Here is a 17,359-nt window from a genome sequence, read left to right on the forward strand (position 1 = left end):
CCTATCTAATCCTTTATTTCTTTGATTTGCTGCTTGCTTTGAGCAGATAGTCTCCTTTTGCATTTTTTTTTTTAATCCCCCAGCAGTGAGTTCGTTGGCAGGCCCAGTGCCCAGGTGAACACTTCCTGTTTCATATACGTACCTGGTCAGTGCTCGAGAGCATGCATACCTTACGGAATGACATTCTAAGGATATTTCTTTTTCTGTCATCTGTACAGTAGAAATGTGCAAATATTATAAGCAAAGCACTTTTGACTGCAGGACGCGCACATAGCTGTTTGTCCCTTTGGCAGTATTTCTTAGGTTAATGGTCACATCTTTTATATATATATATTTTGTTGTTTGTTTCATAAAAGAAGAAGGTAAATGAAAATATTAACACATTTGTTGAGAGCAGTACATTAAAGTGAGGTTCTGTGGCTGATGCTAATGTGTATTTATATGGTTTATTTGAAGGTCACTCTGTGAGACTGCTGGGTCAGAAAAAGGATAATGGAAAGCGCTTGGGTGGAGCACGATTGGATTTGCCAAAGATCAGGAAGAATCCACTGATAGAAATCATTTCCATCAATACTGGGTAAGTGTCTCTCAAGCTTACTCATAAAATATTCAGTATACTCCATGAATTCAGGTTTTCCCTCTGGACATGTGACAGAGTAAAGCAGTTGAACATTTTCATGGGAAAGAAAAATCAAAAAGCTCTAAATCACATGAATATAGTTCTCTGTTAAATGTTTCCTGTGTACAAATTACCTGTTTATTTGCAGCAAGGTTTTAGGTCTTTGATTAATATTATTCCAATGTCTTATTGGTAATAAACATGGATTTCATTTTCTAGCCAAACCTTTTGATTAAAATATTTTTAAAAAGAGTTTTGTTTTTGGAATGATTAACGTACCCATCATCTTTGTTTTTTCAATAGAGTTATAGGAAATAATGCCCGAGGTACTAACCATGTTTTGATTATTAACTATCTGAAATACATGTTTAAAATGTTGCCCTTGGGGCGCCTGGGTGGCTCAGTCGGTTAAACATCTGCCTTCAGCTCAGGTGATGATCTCAGGGTCCTGGGATCAAGCCCTGAGTTGGGCTTCCTGCTGAATGGGGAGTCTGCTTCTCCCTGTCTCTCTGCTCCTCCCCCTGCTTGTGCACGTGCTCTCTCTCTCTCAAATAAATGAATACAATCTCAAAAAAAAATAAAAATAAAATGTTGCTGCTATGAGCTTTGAAGTAAAAATAAGCATCATTAACTGAATATTAAGCACTCTTATTTTCACAGCTTAGTTTGAAGTTCCTGACCCTTAGGTTTGACTCTTGGTGTGCTTATTCGTACTTTGTTTTATTCGCATTAATGGACTTTGTCGTCAATATTAGTGTAGTCTGAAAATCTGATGAGGCCAAGGCCTTCTGTTCTTTAAATCATGGGAGTTCCTCCAATCACAGAACTGCCTTGAACAGACATAAGCTATCCTGCTTTTTTTTTTCCCCCCAAGATTTTATTTAGGAGGGAGAGAGGGCGCATGGGTTGGGGGGCGGGGTGGATTTAGAGATAGAGGGAGAAGGAGAGATTCTCAGGCAGACTCCACGCTGAGCATGGAGCCCAGTGTGGGGCTCGATCTCACAATCCTGAGATCATGACCTGAGCTGAAATTAAGCGTTAGATGCTCAACTGACTGAGCCACCCAGGCGCCCCTGTCCTGCTTCTTTTTGATTTCAGCTTCCTTTCCTCTTTTCTGGAATTGTTTTCCTTTGTCCTTTGCTTCTGTCATGCTGTTTCCCGTGGAGAGTGGGTGAACTTGCCTTTCCCCTTCTCCAGCACTGTTCTACGTCTCTAAGCCATGCCTCCATTTCCTCCTGCATGGTCCCAGCTCTTTTGTCACTGGCCATCTTTTCTCAAGTTTTATCACCTTCTGGTTAATCCTCACCGCTGCCAAAGATCAGGGAAGGTTGAAGAAGTCATTTGGTTTTTCCCTAAAAGCTGCCTGGGGTGACTTTCCTTTGCCTTGGTGAATTTACCTGGCACCAACATCTGGTCTTCAGCGTTGAAGATTCAGAAACCTGCACTCATCAAGCTCAGAGGCTAGTGATTAAATCAGAGTATAGCAGTGAGAAATGTCATTATCACATTGACTGGAGCATCTAATATATTCTCTCTTTTGAGCCTGAGCCAAATTAGAAGCATAAGGCTGTTTGTTTCTCCCTCCGTCTCCATTCTCCTCCTTCCTTCAGATACTGCAGTTGTTCTTTTTACTCCCAGTTTCCTACCTAAAATTGCCATATCCCTACATTCCCCATCCTCCCTATTTGCCTTATTTTCTTCTGTAACCCTTCTCATTATTGAAGTATATATGAGTTCATTTCTGTTTTAATCGTCTCCCCTCATTGGCATGTAGTAAGCTCCAAAATGACAGGGAATTTCGACTCTCTTGCCTACCACCGTATCCTTAGAATATGGAAGAATGTACACAGCAGGGATTTAATAAATATTTACTTACTGAATGAATGAATGATTGATTTTTATAATTTGAAAGTTTAATGGGTTTATGCTAAATTGTCTTCACAGTACAGATTGCCTTACCAGTTGGACAGTAATACGTTGAGATTGGCTAAGCATGCTTTCTCCTGAACAATGCCTTTAGGAGGGCGAAGTCAAGTGTTTCTGAGAATCTCTCTCTCTCTTTTTTTTTCCAATATAGGATTGATCATCCCTTTTTCTCCAAGATACATTTCTTTAAGCATGTTAATATTTCAAGGTCTATCAAACACTCTTATATTTAGATCCATTTGGTTTCTTCAGTGTGACTTTGAAGCTCTTGTTGACCTCTGGAGTGTTGCTTTTAACTATTGGTTTTCAAAGATGCTTTATTTTTCTAGTTTCTCTGCACTTCTTCATGTGGTCACTCCCTGGGTTCAGTCACACTGAACGACTTGAGATCCCCAAACTCAAGGTTCTCCTCTGTCTTGACTGCAGGCCCCTGGGCACACTGTCAGGTGTCCCTGGCACATCTTATCCTTTCCCCATTCACTGTGTTGGTAATCCTTCCCTGTGCAGTTATATGCTCTTTTTAGGTGGTACGTGAAAGATATTCAGGAATTTTATTTGGGTTTCCTTTCTTTTGGATTTAGTGTTTCTTAAAATGAGGCTACACTATAAACTTTTTATTCTTTTAATTTTTTAAAAAAGATTTATTTATTTTAGAGAGAGAGGGCATGCGCGCCCGTGAGCGTGAGCATGGGGTTTGGGGCACCGGGAGAGGGAGAAAGACAGTCTTCAAGCAGACTCCTTGCTGAGTGTGGAGCCCGACACGGGGCTCAGTCTCATGACCCTGAGATCATGACCTGAGCTGAAATCAAGCGTTGGACACTTAACTGATTGAGCCACCCAGTTGCCCCTACATATAAGCCTTTTAAAGCTCACTGGATATTTGCCATCACTCTCTCATATTACCATATAGAACTGTCCCTTACTAAGTAAATTAGCAAATATGCTTTTGATGTTAAGAGAATTTAGTCCATTCTCTCTCTAATTGAAATCGGTGTTTCTAACCTTCTCTGACTACTAATTACTTTCCTGAATCATTTGTAGCCTTATCATTTGCTCTCAGGTGAGAGCATCCCTGTAAGCATTTGTCACAGTATCACTCTTCACATCTTAGCTTGGATTTTATTCTCTGGTGGAGCTCATTGTTTTTTTTTTTTTTTAAACTTACATTCAAATGTTTTAAAAGAAGTATATCCATAATTATTTCTTTCAAGAGAAAATTATCCTTTCCATCAAAATCTTGACAAAATTGTATTGCTTTCAAATTAAAAATGGACATCTTAAATTTCATATAAATTTTCCATTCTCCATTTGGGAAAAGGCTCACATTTGCAGCAAGTTTTACTGTGTATGTTAGTAAATTGTTGAAGTTACTATTAGAGTCTACAAAGTTGTTACGCTTTGTTACATTTCTAAAGGAGTATAAGGAGTGTATTAATTGCTTTACCAATGAAGAAGTTAAAAATTTCAGGTCATGCTAGATTCTGGAGGAGCTGAGAGAATTATGTATTTGATCATAGTGTCTATAATGAGTGTGCCTTTTATTTCTTAAATAACATTTATCTTTTCTCCTAAAATCTGTCTCTCGCATTCAGCTATCCATCTTTGTTTCTGTTTGCTGTATTGAGTATATAAATTTTGGTCCACTTGATTCATTGCTCCAGTTTCCAGTGCTCTTCTTGTCTTCTGAGGCGAGCTTTTTGAGGTTGGCTGCCGGTCACCTAGTGCAGCTCCTGTTTCTAGACTGTCTCTCGTGTGGCAGAGACGCCCTGCAGAGGGAGCGTGGGGAGGCACATGTCTGGTACGCTGATAAGACAGTGATGTGGCTTTGACTCTGAAAAACAAGTGAGAGTTTATTATGATAGCTAAGGTGAACTAAATGCCTACTGGGTGCCAGACACAGTTCTTGGAAATGTATATTCTTTCCTATATTTAATCCTTACAACAGCCTTATGAGATTTTTTTTTTTTTAAGATTTTATTTATTTATTTGACAGAGACACAGCGAGAGAGGGAACACAAGCAGAGGGAGTGTGAGAGGGAGAAGCAGGCTTCCCGTGGAGCAGGGAGCCCGATGCGGGGCTCGATCCCATGACCCTGGGATCATGACCCGAGCTGAAGGCAGACGCTTAACGACTGAGCCACCCAGGCGCCCATGAGATTGTTTTTTAATAGGTGACGAAAGTAAAGTGCAGAGAGGTTAAGAGACTTCACGGGGTCGTGTAGTTGGTAAGCGGCTAAGACCGAGAATTACCTATTAGTCCATCAGATACTTTTGTGGGTTCAGAGGAGCAAGGAAGCCTCTCTAGTGTGGTTGGCAGAGAGGGATCTCGTGGGAGCCGAACAACCTTTGCATTATAGAGACTTTTGAAATGGGCCCCGAAAGATAGGTAGAGTTGTGATAATTACGTATGGGGGTATATTCAGTTTCAGATGACCACTAACTGGGTGGCTTAAAATTACACAAATTTATTTCGTTACAGTTCCAGAAGTCAGAAGTCTAACACAGGTCTTGCAATGGTAACATGGTATAGGCAGGGCTGTGTTCTGTAGGCTGTTGGGGAGAATCTGTTTACTTCCTTTCTTCAGCCTTGAAAGGCCACCCACATTCCTTGTGTACAATCCCCTTCTTCCATCTCCAAGGCCTGCAAGATCATATTTCTCCTCCGACTCTCTCTCTCTCCCACTTTTAAGTGATTACATTGGAGCCACCTGGATAATCCAGGATACTGTCTCTATTTTAATGTCAGCTGATTAGCATCCTTCATATCATCTGTAGCTTTAATTCCCGTCTGGCCTGCATGGTTCCGGAGAGTCAGATAGGTATGATCAGAACACTGTAGGTAGAGAGAAGAACGAGCGAAGGCGTGTGAGCGGGCCACGTGGGTTGTTTGTGAAGAAGATAACTTTCTCTGGGCAGTCTGGTGTTTCCGATGTATGCAAGGAAAAGTGCGATAAATCATCTTTTGTGTGAAGAATGTAATTGCCTCAGGGTGAGAAATTACACTTAATTCATTTAGTGAAGGACAAGGAGAGCCGCTGAAGTCTGGAACAGAGGTGAGAAATAATCGTAGCTGGGCAGTAGGGAGATTATTCTGGTACCAGGTTGTAATGTGCGTTGGTGCTGGAAGATAGTTACAGGGAGATCATTTATGAGGCCATTACAGTAACCCTGCCAGGAAGGACTAGGGCCCGAGTGGTAGTTCGGGGAACGAATAGTAAGGATGGCAGAATTGTCACGGTTAAGAAAATGGGCTTTGGCATATGCCAGTGGAGTTACTTGTAACCATTGATTTGGAAGTTCCAAGGAATGGCGGGGGATGGAAATACAAGCCACAAAGAAGCTTTAGTTGGAGAGGCGTGAGTGAGTGAGGTCATGGAAGGTGCTCAGTGCCTGTGCATGGGAAATAGGAGGAGTCATCTATGAACTAGACGTAGTCAGAGATGAAGGTGTGTGAATAGGGAGAGTCATCCCATCCATTGCTTTCGACCCCTTCAAGAGAAATAATGCTAGGGTAGGTGAACCATTTCAGGAGAGTGGGAAGATTCAAAATTAGTAAGTTTTGCTCCAGGAAGATTACTCTTTGGAGGAGTTTAACTATAAAGGAAGAGAAGGGGTCTCTAGAGAATGGAAAGATGCTTCTGTCTGAGCCTTTTTAGAGGCAGGGGGTAAGGAGTAGAAATACATTGACAGAAGGAACTGTTTCAGTAGGATTGTGTATACAGATGGAAAAGTAAGCCTTGGCAAGGAAGAAGGACACTTTTGTGCCTCTTCAGGTATAGGAGTAAAGGACGTTGGTAAGCCCAAGTGTAGGACTTAGTTCTTTTTCTTAAAGGTCTTAAACAATTGAGTGTACAGAACATGGTTCCATTCTTTTGCTCTAGCAGGTGAAATAGAGGGTATTGTTTCTGTGTTTTGTCCCTTTATGTTTTAGTTAATATACTGTGATCTTTTGATGGCCCTGACTCGAGATAGGGCGAGCTCTTGATTGGAATACCAGCCTCCCTCCCCAGGATTCGTCAGCACTCCTTTCTCCTCTCTTTCTCCCGTTGGTATTGGTGTTCAGTTGTTATTGTTGTTGTTTTTTTTTTTTTTTTGGTAATGTGAATTTTTTTTCTCTTTTTTTTATTATTATGTTATGTTAATCACCATACATTACATCATTAGTTTTTGATGTAGTGTTCCATGATTCATTATTTGCATATAACACCCAGTGCTCCATGTAGGATGTGCCCTCTTTAATACCCATCACCAGGCTAACCCATCCCCCCACCACCCCCTCCCCTCTAGAACCCTCAGTTTGTTTCTCAGAGTCCATCGTCTCTCATGGTTCATCTCCCCCTCCGATTCCTCCCTTCATTCTTTCCCTCCTGCTATTCTATACTACATATTTTCTATAAACTGGAAGTGATGTCACATGTTAGATTCGAATTAAGTATCTAGCCAGAAAAGAGCTAGTCTCTGAGGTAAAGATAAAAATTTGATTCATGCCAAAGTGTTTCATTTTTCTCATTAAATTGGGGTTATAGTTCTGAAGTAGATTATATGTGGGTGTTTATGTAGATTTAAAAAAAGGATCCATCCAACACTGTGGTCCGCATAATAAGGAGTCATCCTGTGCGTAGACAAAAGAAGTGCACTGAGGTTGGAAAGCTTAGGTTTTGTTAGGGGCCCCATGTGTGTGATTGCCTTGTTTTTTTTCTAGTAGTGGAGACAGAAGGTCCTAGGTAGTGTAGAGACAAAAAGTGAAAAGTTGGAAATTGGGCCATAAAGAAAATCTGTGCCTCATTTTTGCCTTCTCTGTCACTATTAAAGTCATCAATTTTGACAATCTCTTGGCAATTTTTGTTCTTCCAAAGCCAAGAGTTGGATGCTGCTTAGCCGTTCTGATAGAAGTTGTATCGCTTTTAGGTCTTACTATCAGATTATCCCTTGTTTGAAGGGATATTACTCCCTTGGGCTGAGCACATCTAAGAAAATACTGTCTGACCCTGTAATATTTTACTAATACTTTCTCTTTTAAGATTTATCTCGTTTTTCTTGTTACTTGCCATCTGTCAGACATAAAATGATGGTATATGGGAACCTTTAAAGGGAAATCTAATTTTCTTTGAGATTATGTACTTGAATTTATTATCATTTTTTAAAGTATCTGTTACTTTTTCCACCTGTAACATCATGTCTTTGTGGAAAAAAGCTAACTTGGATGTTTTCACTTTCTTTCTATAATGTTCAGAATTTACCATCTCTTTCCAGTGCTGGATTCATAGGTGCTCTCTAAACATTTGAATGAATGAATGAATGAAAGAACGATAATTTATTTTGTATAAGTGGAGTTGTTCTTAGAGAAATATAATCACAACTGATAACATTTTGTTATCTTTCTGGTTCTAATGATTACAACATGAAATAGTTATTAACTAGACATAATCACAGTACATTTGAAAATACAATTATTATGTGCTTACACATTACCAGGTATTGTGTTAGGTATTATGATATATGCAAAGGTAAACATTTCGCAAGTCAACAGGTAACTAACATGGAATGAACTAATCCAAAACACGCAGCTCTAAACTCAGACTTAATTCCAGCTCCTGGATGGGGAGGATTTGGGTCTCTTTCTATTCTGTATTCTGGGAATGCTTTTAGATTGCAAGATGACTATCTTTCTAGGGGCTAAGGGTGCACAGACCTCGAATTTGAGAGCTGTTGAGATACTCAGACACTTTCTCACTGCCCTTCTATGGGACACAGTGGCAGCCACACAGTAAAATGGTTTCCCTGACCTTCGACATCAAACAGGACAACTGCCATCATCAGTACACGTGCAGAAAATAGAAGCCTCAAATGCCATCTTTTTCTGTTACTCTTAAGTTAGAGCTTTCAGAAAATTACATTGTATAAAAAAACATTTTAAGAGGTATTTTAATTAGAAGCACTCTAAAAAGCTTTTAATTAAGGTTCCAAGGAAAGTCTATTAGAAGGTTGAATATATGTGGGATCACACTCATACTAGGGTGAATCCTTTTAATATTGTGCGAGGACAAAGTTTGGAAAAGCTTATAATGTCTTTGAAATGACTGCATATTTTGGTATATTCAATAACGACTTATTGAGTTTTTATATCTTAGCATCATGTGAAGAAATTAAGATTTTTTTTTCTTTAGTTCATGCTAGACTGTTGTTCCAGTGTCCTGATGATATAAATCATGGCCATCTTTTGAATATGCTCTCTTGAGAATAGCTCCTTCAGCTTCTGTGCCATCCTTAGACACAGCTGTTAGAAGGTCATAATACCCCTCTCTAAGAGGCAGAATCTCAAGATAAAACATTTCCCAGAAAGGATTTGGCAGACTATATAGTCATTCTCTTATTTAAAAATTATGGGTCAGTCTTGGCTTTTTATATATCGGGCACTGATGACTGCAAATTAACCCAAGCCAATTTCGTTATGTACAACTAACTCTTAGGGGTTTTTTGGATAGATGGTAGTCACTACCAATGGGGATTAGTTGCTTCCTTCCAGCCCAGCTGTCAGGTTATAATGAAAGCAAGTCCCAGTCCACAATCTGAAATAAGAACTTACTAAGCAAGCCGGCACAGTCCACCTGTTTTTGTAATCCCGGTGAAGTCTGAATTCTTTCTCCTTTTGGGTAATTAAATCACACCTTGCATTAAAAGGTTCAGTTGAGCCCAGTGAGACGGTGTGGTCAGCCTCAGTCGACCAGAATCCTCTACCAGTGTCTGGAGTGATGGCCCAGTAGGGACCAAGCCAGAAGAAGATCCTTAGTGTCCAAGCCAGGGCTGCCCGAAGTGTGGTTCATTGACCAGTGCTGGGTCATTAATTGCTGACGACTGCTCTGTGACAAGGGGAGAAATAGACAGCAAACATTTGAGAAACTTTTAAGATAGTTTACCACTGCTGCAATAGCTTGGAATTAATTTTCATTGTATTTTATAAAAATGATGATTTACAAGAGGTTGGATTCAAAATCCTGGTCCGTCACTATAGGTTGAGAAACACTGGTCTCAGCTAGGTGTGTTAACAGATCCTTTACCCTACTGTGGAGACTATTTTAGCCAATGCACTTATCTGGAGTGCCACTGATTTCTCTGCTTGGATCGTGTTTCTACTACGTTTTATGCTACGAGTTACCCACTTGTCCTTTGTAGCTAGCCGCTGCTTTCACAAGTGAAAACTTATTTCTGTCATCTGTTACGCTAATTTGCAAAGCTTCTGCTGTTGACCAAAGGTAATCTTTGGAAGGTAGTCTTTCTGATTAATTACTAGAAGAGAGAGACTGTTCTTTAGAGTTGTAGCTTAAAAGGACTTGCACATTTTATATTATGCTCTCTACATTAAATTCTTTCAAAAGTAAACTACAAAAGTCCTAACATGGCTAATGCGAAGCCTGACTCGAGAGGTTGTAACCATTCTTGTAGCACGTCCCTAAGATGAGCAGACAGCTGTTATTATTCTCGTTCTTCTATAAACTTCTGGAGGCCAAGAACCTTATCTCCTCCTGGAGGCCATGAGCCTGGAGCGTGACATCGGCTTATTCCTGGAAAAGACACTGGAGTCTGTGGTTCATTGGAGAGAGCTCTGCGTTTGGGTTTGGAGTCATAGACACTGTCGTCTTCTGGCTTGGTGACTCAGATAAATTAGATCCCTCTTAGAGCTAATCTCTTCTTGGACGTAGACACGTGCTACCTATATTATATGTGTCACCTCACACAGTATGAGTACTTTAATAAGTGTTTTCCTTAGAATTTTGATGTTGCTGTATCCTCCACTCTACCAGTATTCTCCGAGACTCCCCCTCCCCTTTCTTTCTCTTCATCCTTTGTACTATCTAGGCAAGGAAGTTGCTGGTTCCACAATTTGAAGTTCGGAGTTCGTTCAGTTCATCATCAGCTTATCAGTCTCCCATTTCACTTGTTCAGTGTTAAGTGAATGACAAACTTAAAAAAAATTAACCTTAGTTTCCCCCATAGCTTTTGGTACAGTGTCTTGCTCACAGTATTCACTTCATAAATATTTTAGTATTTTAGGGACAGCAGTGTTACTCAAATGCAGAAAATTCTTTCTGGCTGCACTGGAGTGTAATTGTAATATTTCTCTCTTGCTCCAGTCATTTGTTTTGTAGAAAAAGAGAATATGATAATTTGGACTATGAATGAAGTGAAACTTATCTCAAACAATTAAATGTGTGAAATTGAAGTATTTATGGCGATTTCGAACTTGTTACATTTTTACTTTTATCTAAAAACTAGTTGTCCTGAAATTTGCTGCTTTTTTGATATCTTCAATGAAATCCCCAAATACCTTATTTTCATTTAAATACTGTTGACATGAAATTTTAAAGTAATCTTATTTTTAGTGCCTTATAAAGCTGGATTTGGGAAAGATCATTCATAAGAACAGTGGATGGCACTATTGGTTCATACCTGTGAAGTAATTATCATTTAGTAGGACATTTAAATGCTGGTGTAATAAATGCCTTTGAATAAGAGGCCCAGCTAGAAATTTTAGGCAGAATTAGGATGGGGGTTTAATCTTAAATTTTGTAAATTCTTCTTTATGTATTCATTGTTTTATATAAACTTTGGGTGAAATGAATATATAACTGTCTTAGTAACTATATAAAGAAATGGTTTTAAAAAAGCATTTCAAATGCTAGCATGTTAGAGGATATACCATTGCTCTAACTAAAAAGTGTACCTTGCTTACTACTTTTCTAATTAAACAAAACTATGTAGTTTGAGGAAGGGATTAAAAAAAAAACCTGGAAATTTAAAGATACTCAAATTTGGGTATAACATTAAGGAGACCTTAGGTTATGGTTAATTGAGTAGAATGGTTAACACTTTCTTCAAGTTAGTTCATAGATTGTATGGTGAGGAGGTATATTAAATATAAATAGTTACAGATGTATTTACAGTTTAGAAAGTTTTTTTAATTTTATTGCATGTGTAGAAGTCTTTTATGCTTGTTCATTAAGAAAACCAAAGAGCCCCCCGTCTGGACATTTATTTACTCAACAAATGTGGTGGAACATATGTTAAGTGCTGAGGACAGATAGATGTGTCCATCAGGTGTTGGTGTCTGCCCTTGAGAATCCCACAGGAGAGTGAACCAAGCACAAAACAATTATAACATTGTCAATACAACAGTACAGGAGTAGACAGAGTTATATTAGGACCACGGTGTTAGGGAGGGCTTCCATAGAAAGTGGACATTTAGACTTTGTCTCAAAGTTTATCTCCTAGTTGGGTTTAGAGGCGACTTAAACAGGTGGGAAAACACACGCACGAACAGTGGTGTTGACTTGTACATATAGGGAACGTATACAGGCTGTGCCCTACACAGGGGATGATGAGTCTGTAGGTGTGGTAGTGTTCTGAATAGGGAATGAGAGAAGAAAGAAAGAGGTGGCTTGAGATTGCTTAGGTTCAGACCTTGGCCTCCTCATTTCATCATTTGCTGTGTGACATTGTATAAATTATTCAACCCCTCCATCAGGCTCAGTTCTCTTATTTGTACAGTGGGGATAATCATACTATTGTGAGAATTGAAAGGTCATCTGTTAAAAGTAATTAACACACTGCCTGGCATATAGCATCCGTTCAATGTGGTTATTATTAAGTTTACTACTTTCACAACTATACAGAAGAGAAATCTGAGACTTAATTAGGTTGTAGTTTGCTGAGGACTCCGGGGCAGTAAGTGGCAGGGTTGTGACGTGAACCCCTTCATCTGACCAGTTCTTTTTCCAGTAAACCCCAGGGTCGATGGTCTCTAGCTCAGTTTTTTATCCTTTCATTCCATCTGTAGTTGTTGAGTTAATTGAAAGGCATGCCAGTGTGAGCTAAAGTTTGAGAGTAAAGTGGGGGATATCGTACTAAACCTGGGGGTGATACTGTGGGCCCCAGATTTTTAAAAAGAGAATGGGCTGTCAAAGGGAGGTGGGCGAGGCTACTTGTCAGGTGCCTCTGAAGGTGCATTCAGTTACCCGGTGGAAGGAGTTCCCTATTTTGATGTTTAGCGCTTGGGACTACCAAATCATACAGATTTAGAGATAGAGGCTTCCTGGATCTTCCTGTCTTTTCTTTTCTTTTCTTTCCTTTTTTTTTTTTTTTCTTTTTACTTTTTTAACTAGAGCTTGAGTTAGGGTGCATGAAAATGAGTTGCACTGGGAAGGGCACGTTGGGAGTGGATGACTGGCTATACCCAAAGAGCTTCCATCTGTCAATTTTCCTGTGCTTCAAGAAAACTTATTTTCTAATCCTTATCAGGAAGGAAAAAACCCTCCAAAACTTGTCTAGCGCAACTTTAATTAAGGATAATTGGATTACACATACGATTGTGGATAAAGTCTTGTCAGGTTTTTTTTAACACAAAAATAGTACATATCTCATATTTATTTCAGAAACCACTTAAAAAATTTTTTTTTCTACATCTCAGCATGGTAGCACCAGTTGTTTTATTTTTTGTAACCCTGACAAAGCAGAATGTTTTGTTTGGCTTTTTGAAAAGGCAATAGTACATGTAGTTACGACCTCATTTACTTTATCTGATGAAGCAGTCTGTGAGGAATGTCTGTTTTTTTGTAAATTCACGAAAGAACCTGGGTTTAAGGCAAGGTCATTTTTTAAAATCCTGCTCTGTGTTTTCAAACAACATATGTAGCTTTGTGATTTGTAATGTCTATTTTATGGTTCTTTTGAGGTTCTCCTTGAAATAGCTATTAATTGTGGGAGGTAATACGGATTTAGGAAGATCTTTCCACCCTGTAAGGTACCTTTTATGTATTGTTCCATTACAGTTCTTGAGGAAAACATAAACTCTCTGAACTGGGATTTTAACTCTGTTCTCTTCCTCTGCCACCCCCTTTCCCCTTCTCTGTTGTTCTTCCCCCCCCACATGCCTCTACAAATTTATGAGAATGGTATGTAAGGATGGATTTATTTATTTAGGACCGGTAGCACCTTGTGCGTGGAAGAGCTCAAGTTTGGTGGTCTGCTTTATTCATTGGTTTGTCTACTTATTCATTTGTTCTGTACTCCTTCACTCATTTATTCAACAAATATTTGCAGGCTCTCTGTATGTATCAGGTACCCCAGGTGCAGTGAAAGAAACAAGGCTTGCCTAGTTTATCCCTGCCTCCCGAGAGTCCCAGTCTAGCATAGTTAACTGGTAAATAATTCTATTTTAGTCTTCATGGAGTATAATAATCATCAGTTCTTTTTATGTGTCTGTGACTTAGGGTTGTGTACCTAGAAGTGACCACAAATATAGAAAAAAATAACATAGGAGGCCAAAAATGGGCTTGTCCAATCATAGTGTTCACCGTGTGGAACGTGCGAGCTTGTGGGACCCTCTTTGCTAGTTGATTACCTTTGGGAATTCATCCACTGCAGTCACATACTGTTCTCACTCTGGAGTTTGGGCAATCCATGATCCTTTGAATGTTGATTCTCTGTTTACTCTCTTAAACTAAGTGCCTCTGATTTTATTTCCAGTGGTTGAAACTGTTAAGGCCCCTTTCCACATACCCCAGCTTCTTCCTCATTCTTATTTCTGCAATTAGGTTTATTTTTTTATTTTCCTACCTTAATTTTACAGTTATTTGCAAAGTAAGAAGCAGAGCAATAAAGACAAAAAGACACTGTGTCAACAGCAGTGCTGATGTTGACATGTGGAACTGATTTTTGGAAGAGACGTCTGTCTGCGTCAGATGTCCACGAGGAGAGAATGGGGCTCTGGGTGCGGCCACCAGCATGAGGGACAGTGGCGTTCAGTGACACCACCTAGTAGAGGCTCCTTGGAGACATAATGTGACTCCGTTTAATTCTAGTGGTAAATTATCATAAGTGGATGACGGGGGAGAGAATAGTACAGGCGTTTCCGGGTTTGTTTTGTGTTTGATTTTGAAGTTACTGCCCTAATTCAGAATTCAGCACTTGCAACACGACTGTCCTATGACTCGTACGTAGGATATTTTCCTTGTACCGCTCCGCAGTGCTTGTTGGAGGCAGCATTGCCATGGCTTGCTGCATTTCTCAGCTCCTTTTCTTTAACCAGCACTGCCTTGCTTTTATCGTAATGGTTCCTGGACCACTTTGGTTGACTGGTCCTGCCATAGCCCTCTTTTCTGATTTCTTTTACAGTCTCTTCATCTTCTCTGAATTATTGCTTAGTTCCCTTGCCATTCTTCCATCTTTGTGTATCCTGTCCACCCACGAGGGGCCATTACCATTAAGATATTTTGGTTGCTTAGACAGTTATTTTTGTCTTCAGTACCACCCATGTGCTGTTTTCTTCTTTACATCTAATATAGAATGATTAGTTGTGTTTTTTTCTTTTTTTCTTTTTAAGAGTGGACATTTGGAAGAGCTTTCTCCCTGAATTTAGATATATTGATAACAGCCAAAAAGTAACTTTAATAAAGCTAGAGTATCCATTTTTTTTAAGAATACAGTACTTCATAAATTTACCTTTGCCTTTTTATTTTCTTTCTTTTCTGATTGTTTTAACTGCAATTAACTTTAGCATGTTTAACATGTACTACAGTTAACCCTTGAATAATACAGGTTTGAACCACACAAGTCCACTTACATCTGGATTTTTTAAGTAAGTATTCGTACAGCTGCAGAAATGTATTTTCTCTTCCTAATGATTTTCTTAATAACCTTTTCTTTTTTTCTAGCTTACTTTATTGTAATAATATAGTATATAATACATATAACAAGCAAAATATGTTTTTATTGACTGTTTATGTTACTAGTAAGCTTCTCTGGTCAACAGTAGTTAAGGTAAGGCTCCCAGTCAACAGTAGTTAAATTTGGGGGGAAGTCAAAAGTTTTATGTGGATTTTTTGACTGTGCAGGGGGTTAGCACCCCTAATCCTCTGTGTTGTTCAAGGGTAAACTCTACTACATAACTAAGAAGCATAGATTTTCAAATATATTTAATTAGGATGAGTTAACAAGTAGAATTATGTCAAAGTTAGGAATCCTTTTGTGGGTCTTGGAATATAAGCTCAAAGCACTTTCTACAGGCATTTTATTTTATATTTTTTAAGTAGGCTCCAAGGCCAGCATGGGGCTTGAACTCACAACCCTGAGATCAACAGTCACAGGCTCTACTGATGGAGCCAGCCAGGCGCCCCTCAAATTGCTTTCTAAAACATTGCCATTTACAGTGCTAACAATTATTCCACTATAAAGTCTTCATGATTATCCCCGTTTTAGGGAAACTGAAGTCAAAGAGATTAAATAATGTGCCCAGAGCTACCATCTTAGCATAAATGTAGCTAAGTTGAGGGTCATATATCGAATGTGAGGGGCTGTTTGGCATAGTGTAAGGAGCATAATTCTGGAGCTGAACTGCTTGGGTCTAAATCCTGGCTCCAGTGCTCACTGGGTAAGTCTGAGCAGGTTTGTTTGTGCATCGGTCTCTTCATCTCTAAAGTGGGAACATTCATAATATAATATCTATTTCATAGGCTTCTCATGAGGAATAAGTATATCTGTGCATAGTTTAGAATATCATCTGGCAAATAGTAATTACTGTATAAGTGATTGCTATCATCATCATCATCATCATCATCAATTAGACTGTGTTCTCTTTATATTTTCTTTAACCCTGTGTTTGTTTATTCCTTCTTTCTAAAACAACATAGGCATTTGAGATAATCTGGTTACTGAACCATCCAGACATTTGTGTGAGTGAGTGAGTGAATGAGTGAATGGATGAAATAATGCCTGGAACCCACATCTTTGACTTTTCTGTCATTAGGATGTTTTATTAAAAACCGCCTTGTTTTGGGGTGCCTGGGTGACTCAGTCAGTTGGGCGTCCTACGCTTTTTTTTTTTTTTTAAAGATTTTATTTATTTACTTGAGAGAGAGAGAATGAGAGACAGAGAGCACGAGACGGGGGAGGGTCAGAGGGAGAAGCAGACTCCCCGCTGAGCAGGGAGCCCGAGGCGGGACTCGATCCCGGGACTCCAGGATCATGACCTGAGCCGAAGGCAGTCGCTTAACCAACTGAGCCACCCAGGCGCCCGGGCGTCCTACTCTTGATTATGGCTCATGTGGTGATCTCAGGGTCCTGGGATTGAGCCCTGCATGGGGCTTTGTGCTCGGTGAGGGGTCTGCTTGGGATTTCTCTCTCTCTCTCTTTCCCTCTCCTCCCACTACCTCTCCTGCTTGTGCGTGTGCACACACGTATGCTCTTTCTCCAAAATAAATAAAAAATCTAAAAAAACCCCACAAAACCTTCTTGTTTTGGTGCAGTAGGTGAGAAAGAACTAGTTGAATTTAAATATGTCCATTGAAAATATATGAGTGTGTCCTTTGTAACATGTCTTTACTGAATGTTTACATGGATAGTAGAAAAACAGGACAGTTTGCATAGTGAGCAGCAGGTTGATTTAAACTCTTTATTAATGGGTTATACTGCCTGAGATCTCTTGCCAACTAATGAGAATGGTCTGAGGCCTTTCTTACAAAAGATGAGGGGAAAAACCCCTTTTAATTAGGGATAAACTTTGCAAACTATTTAATAAGTTCCTTTATTATTTGTAACCCTGTGGCCAAATACCAACTGCCCACACACCTTTCTAATACACTCTATCCTTGGATGATTAAAAACCCTTTTGGCAGATTCATATATTCAGAGACTGTGAGAGCCAGAAAGGATTTTAGAGATTAAACTTTTTCATTTCATTGATAATGAAACAGGCCCACTGGACCGCACAGCCCACAGTTTGGCAGCCCTGCACATTGCGCCCACGCGTAAGAGAACTTG

The 17,359-nt window shown here is 39.4% G+C and overlaps 1 protein-coding gene across 4 annotated transcripts in view; it reads left to right on the forward strand.

Annotated features, from left to right (window-relative positions):
• Window positions 1–17,359, forward strand: part of CDKAL1 (CDKAL1 threonylcarbamoyladenosine tRNA methylthiotransferase) — a 654,884-nt gene that overhangs the window by 242,647 nt on the left and 394,878 nt on the right. For all 4 annotated transcript variants that reach the window (XM_073877631.1, XM_025891077.2, XM_073877633.1 and 1 more), the window contains one exon: window positions 457–577. In XM_073877631.1, the coding sequence (XP_073733732.1) occupies window positions 457–577 (121 nt within the window). The remainder of the gene's footprint in view (window positions 1–456; window positions 578–17,359) is intronic.

Source organism: Callorhinus ursinus, unplaced genomic scaffold (assembly GCF_003265705.2).
Source record: "Callorhinus ursinus isolate GAN/ISIS: 27379988/994484 unplaced genomic scaffold, GSC_fseal_2.0 scaffold26, whole genome shotgun sequence".
Lineage (NCBI taxonomy): Eukaryota > Metazoa > Chordata > Mammalia > Carnivora > Otariidae > Callorhinus > Callorhinus ursinus.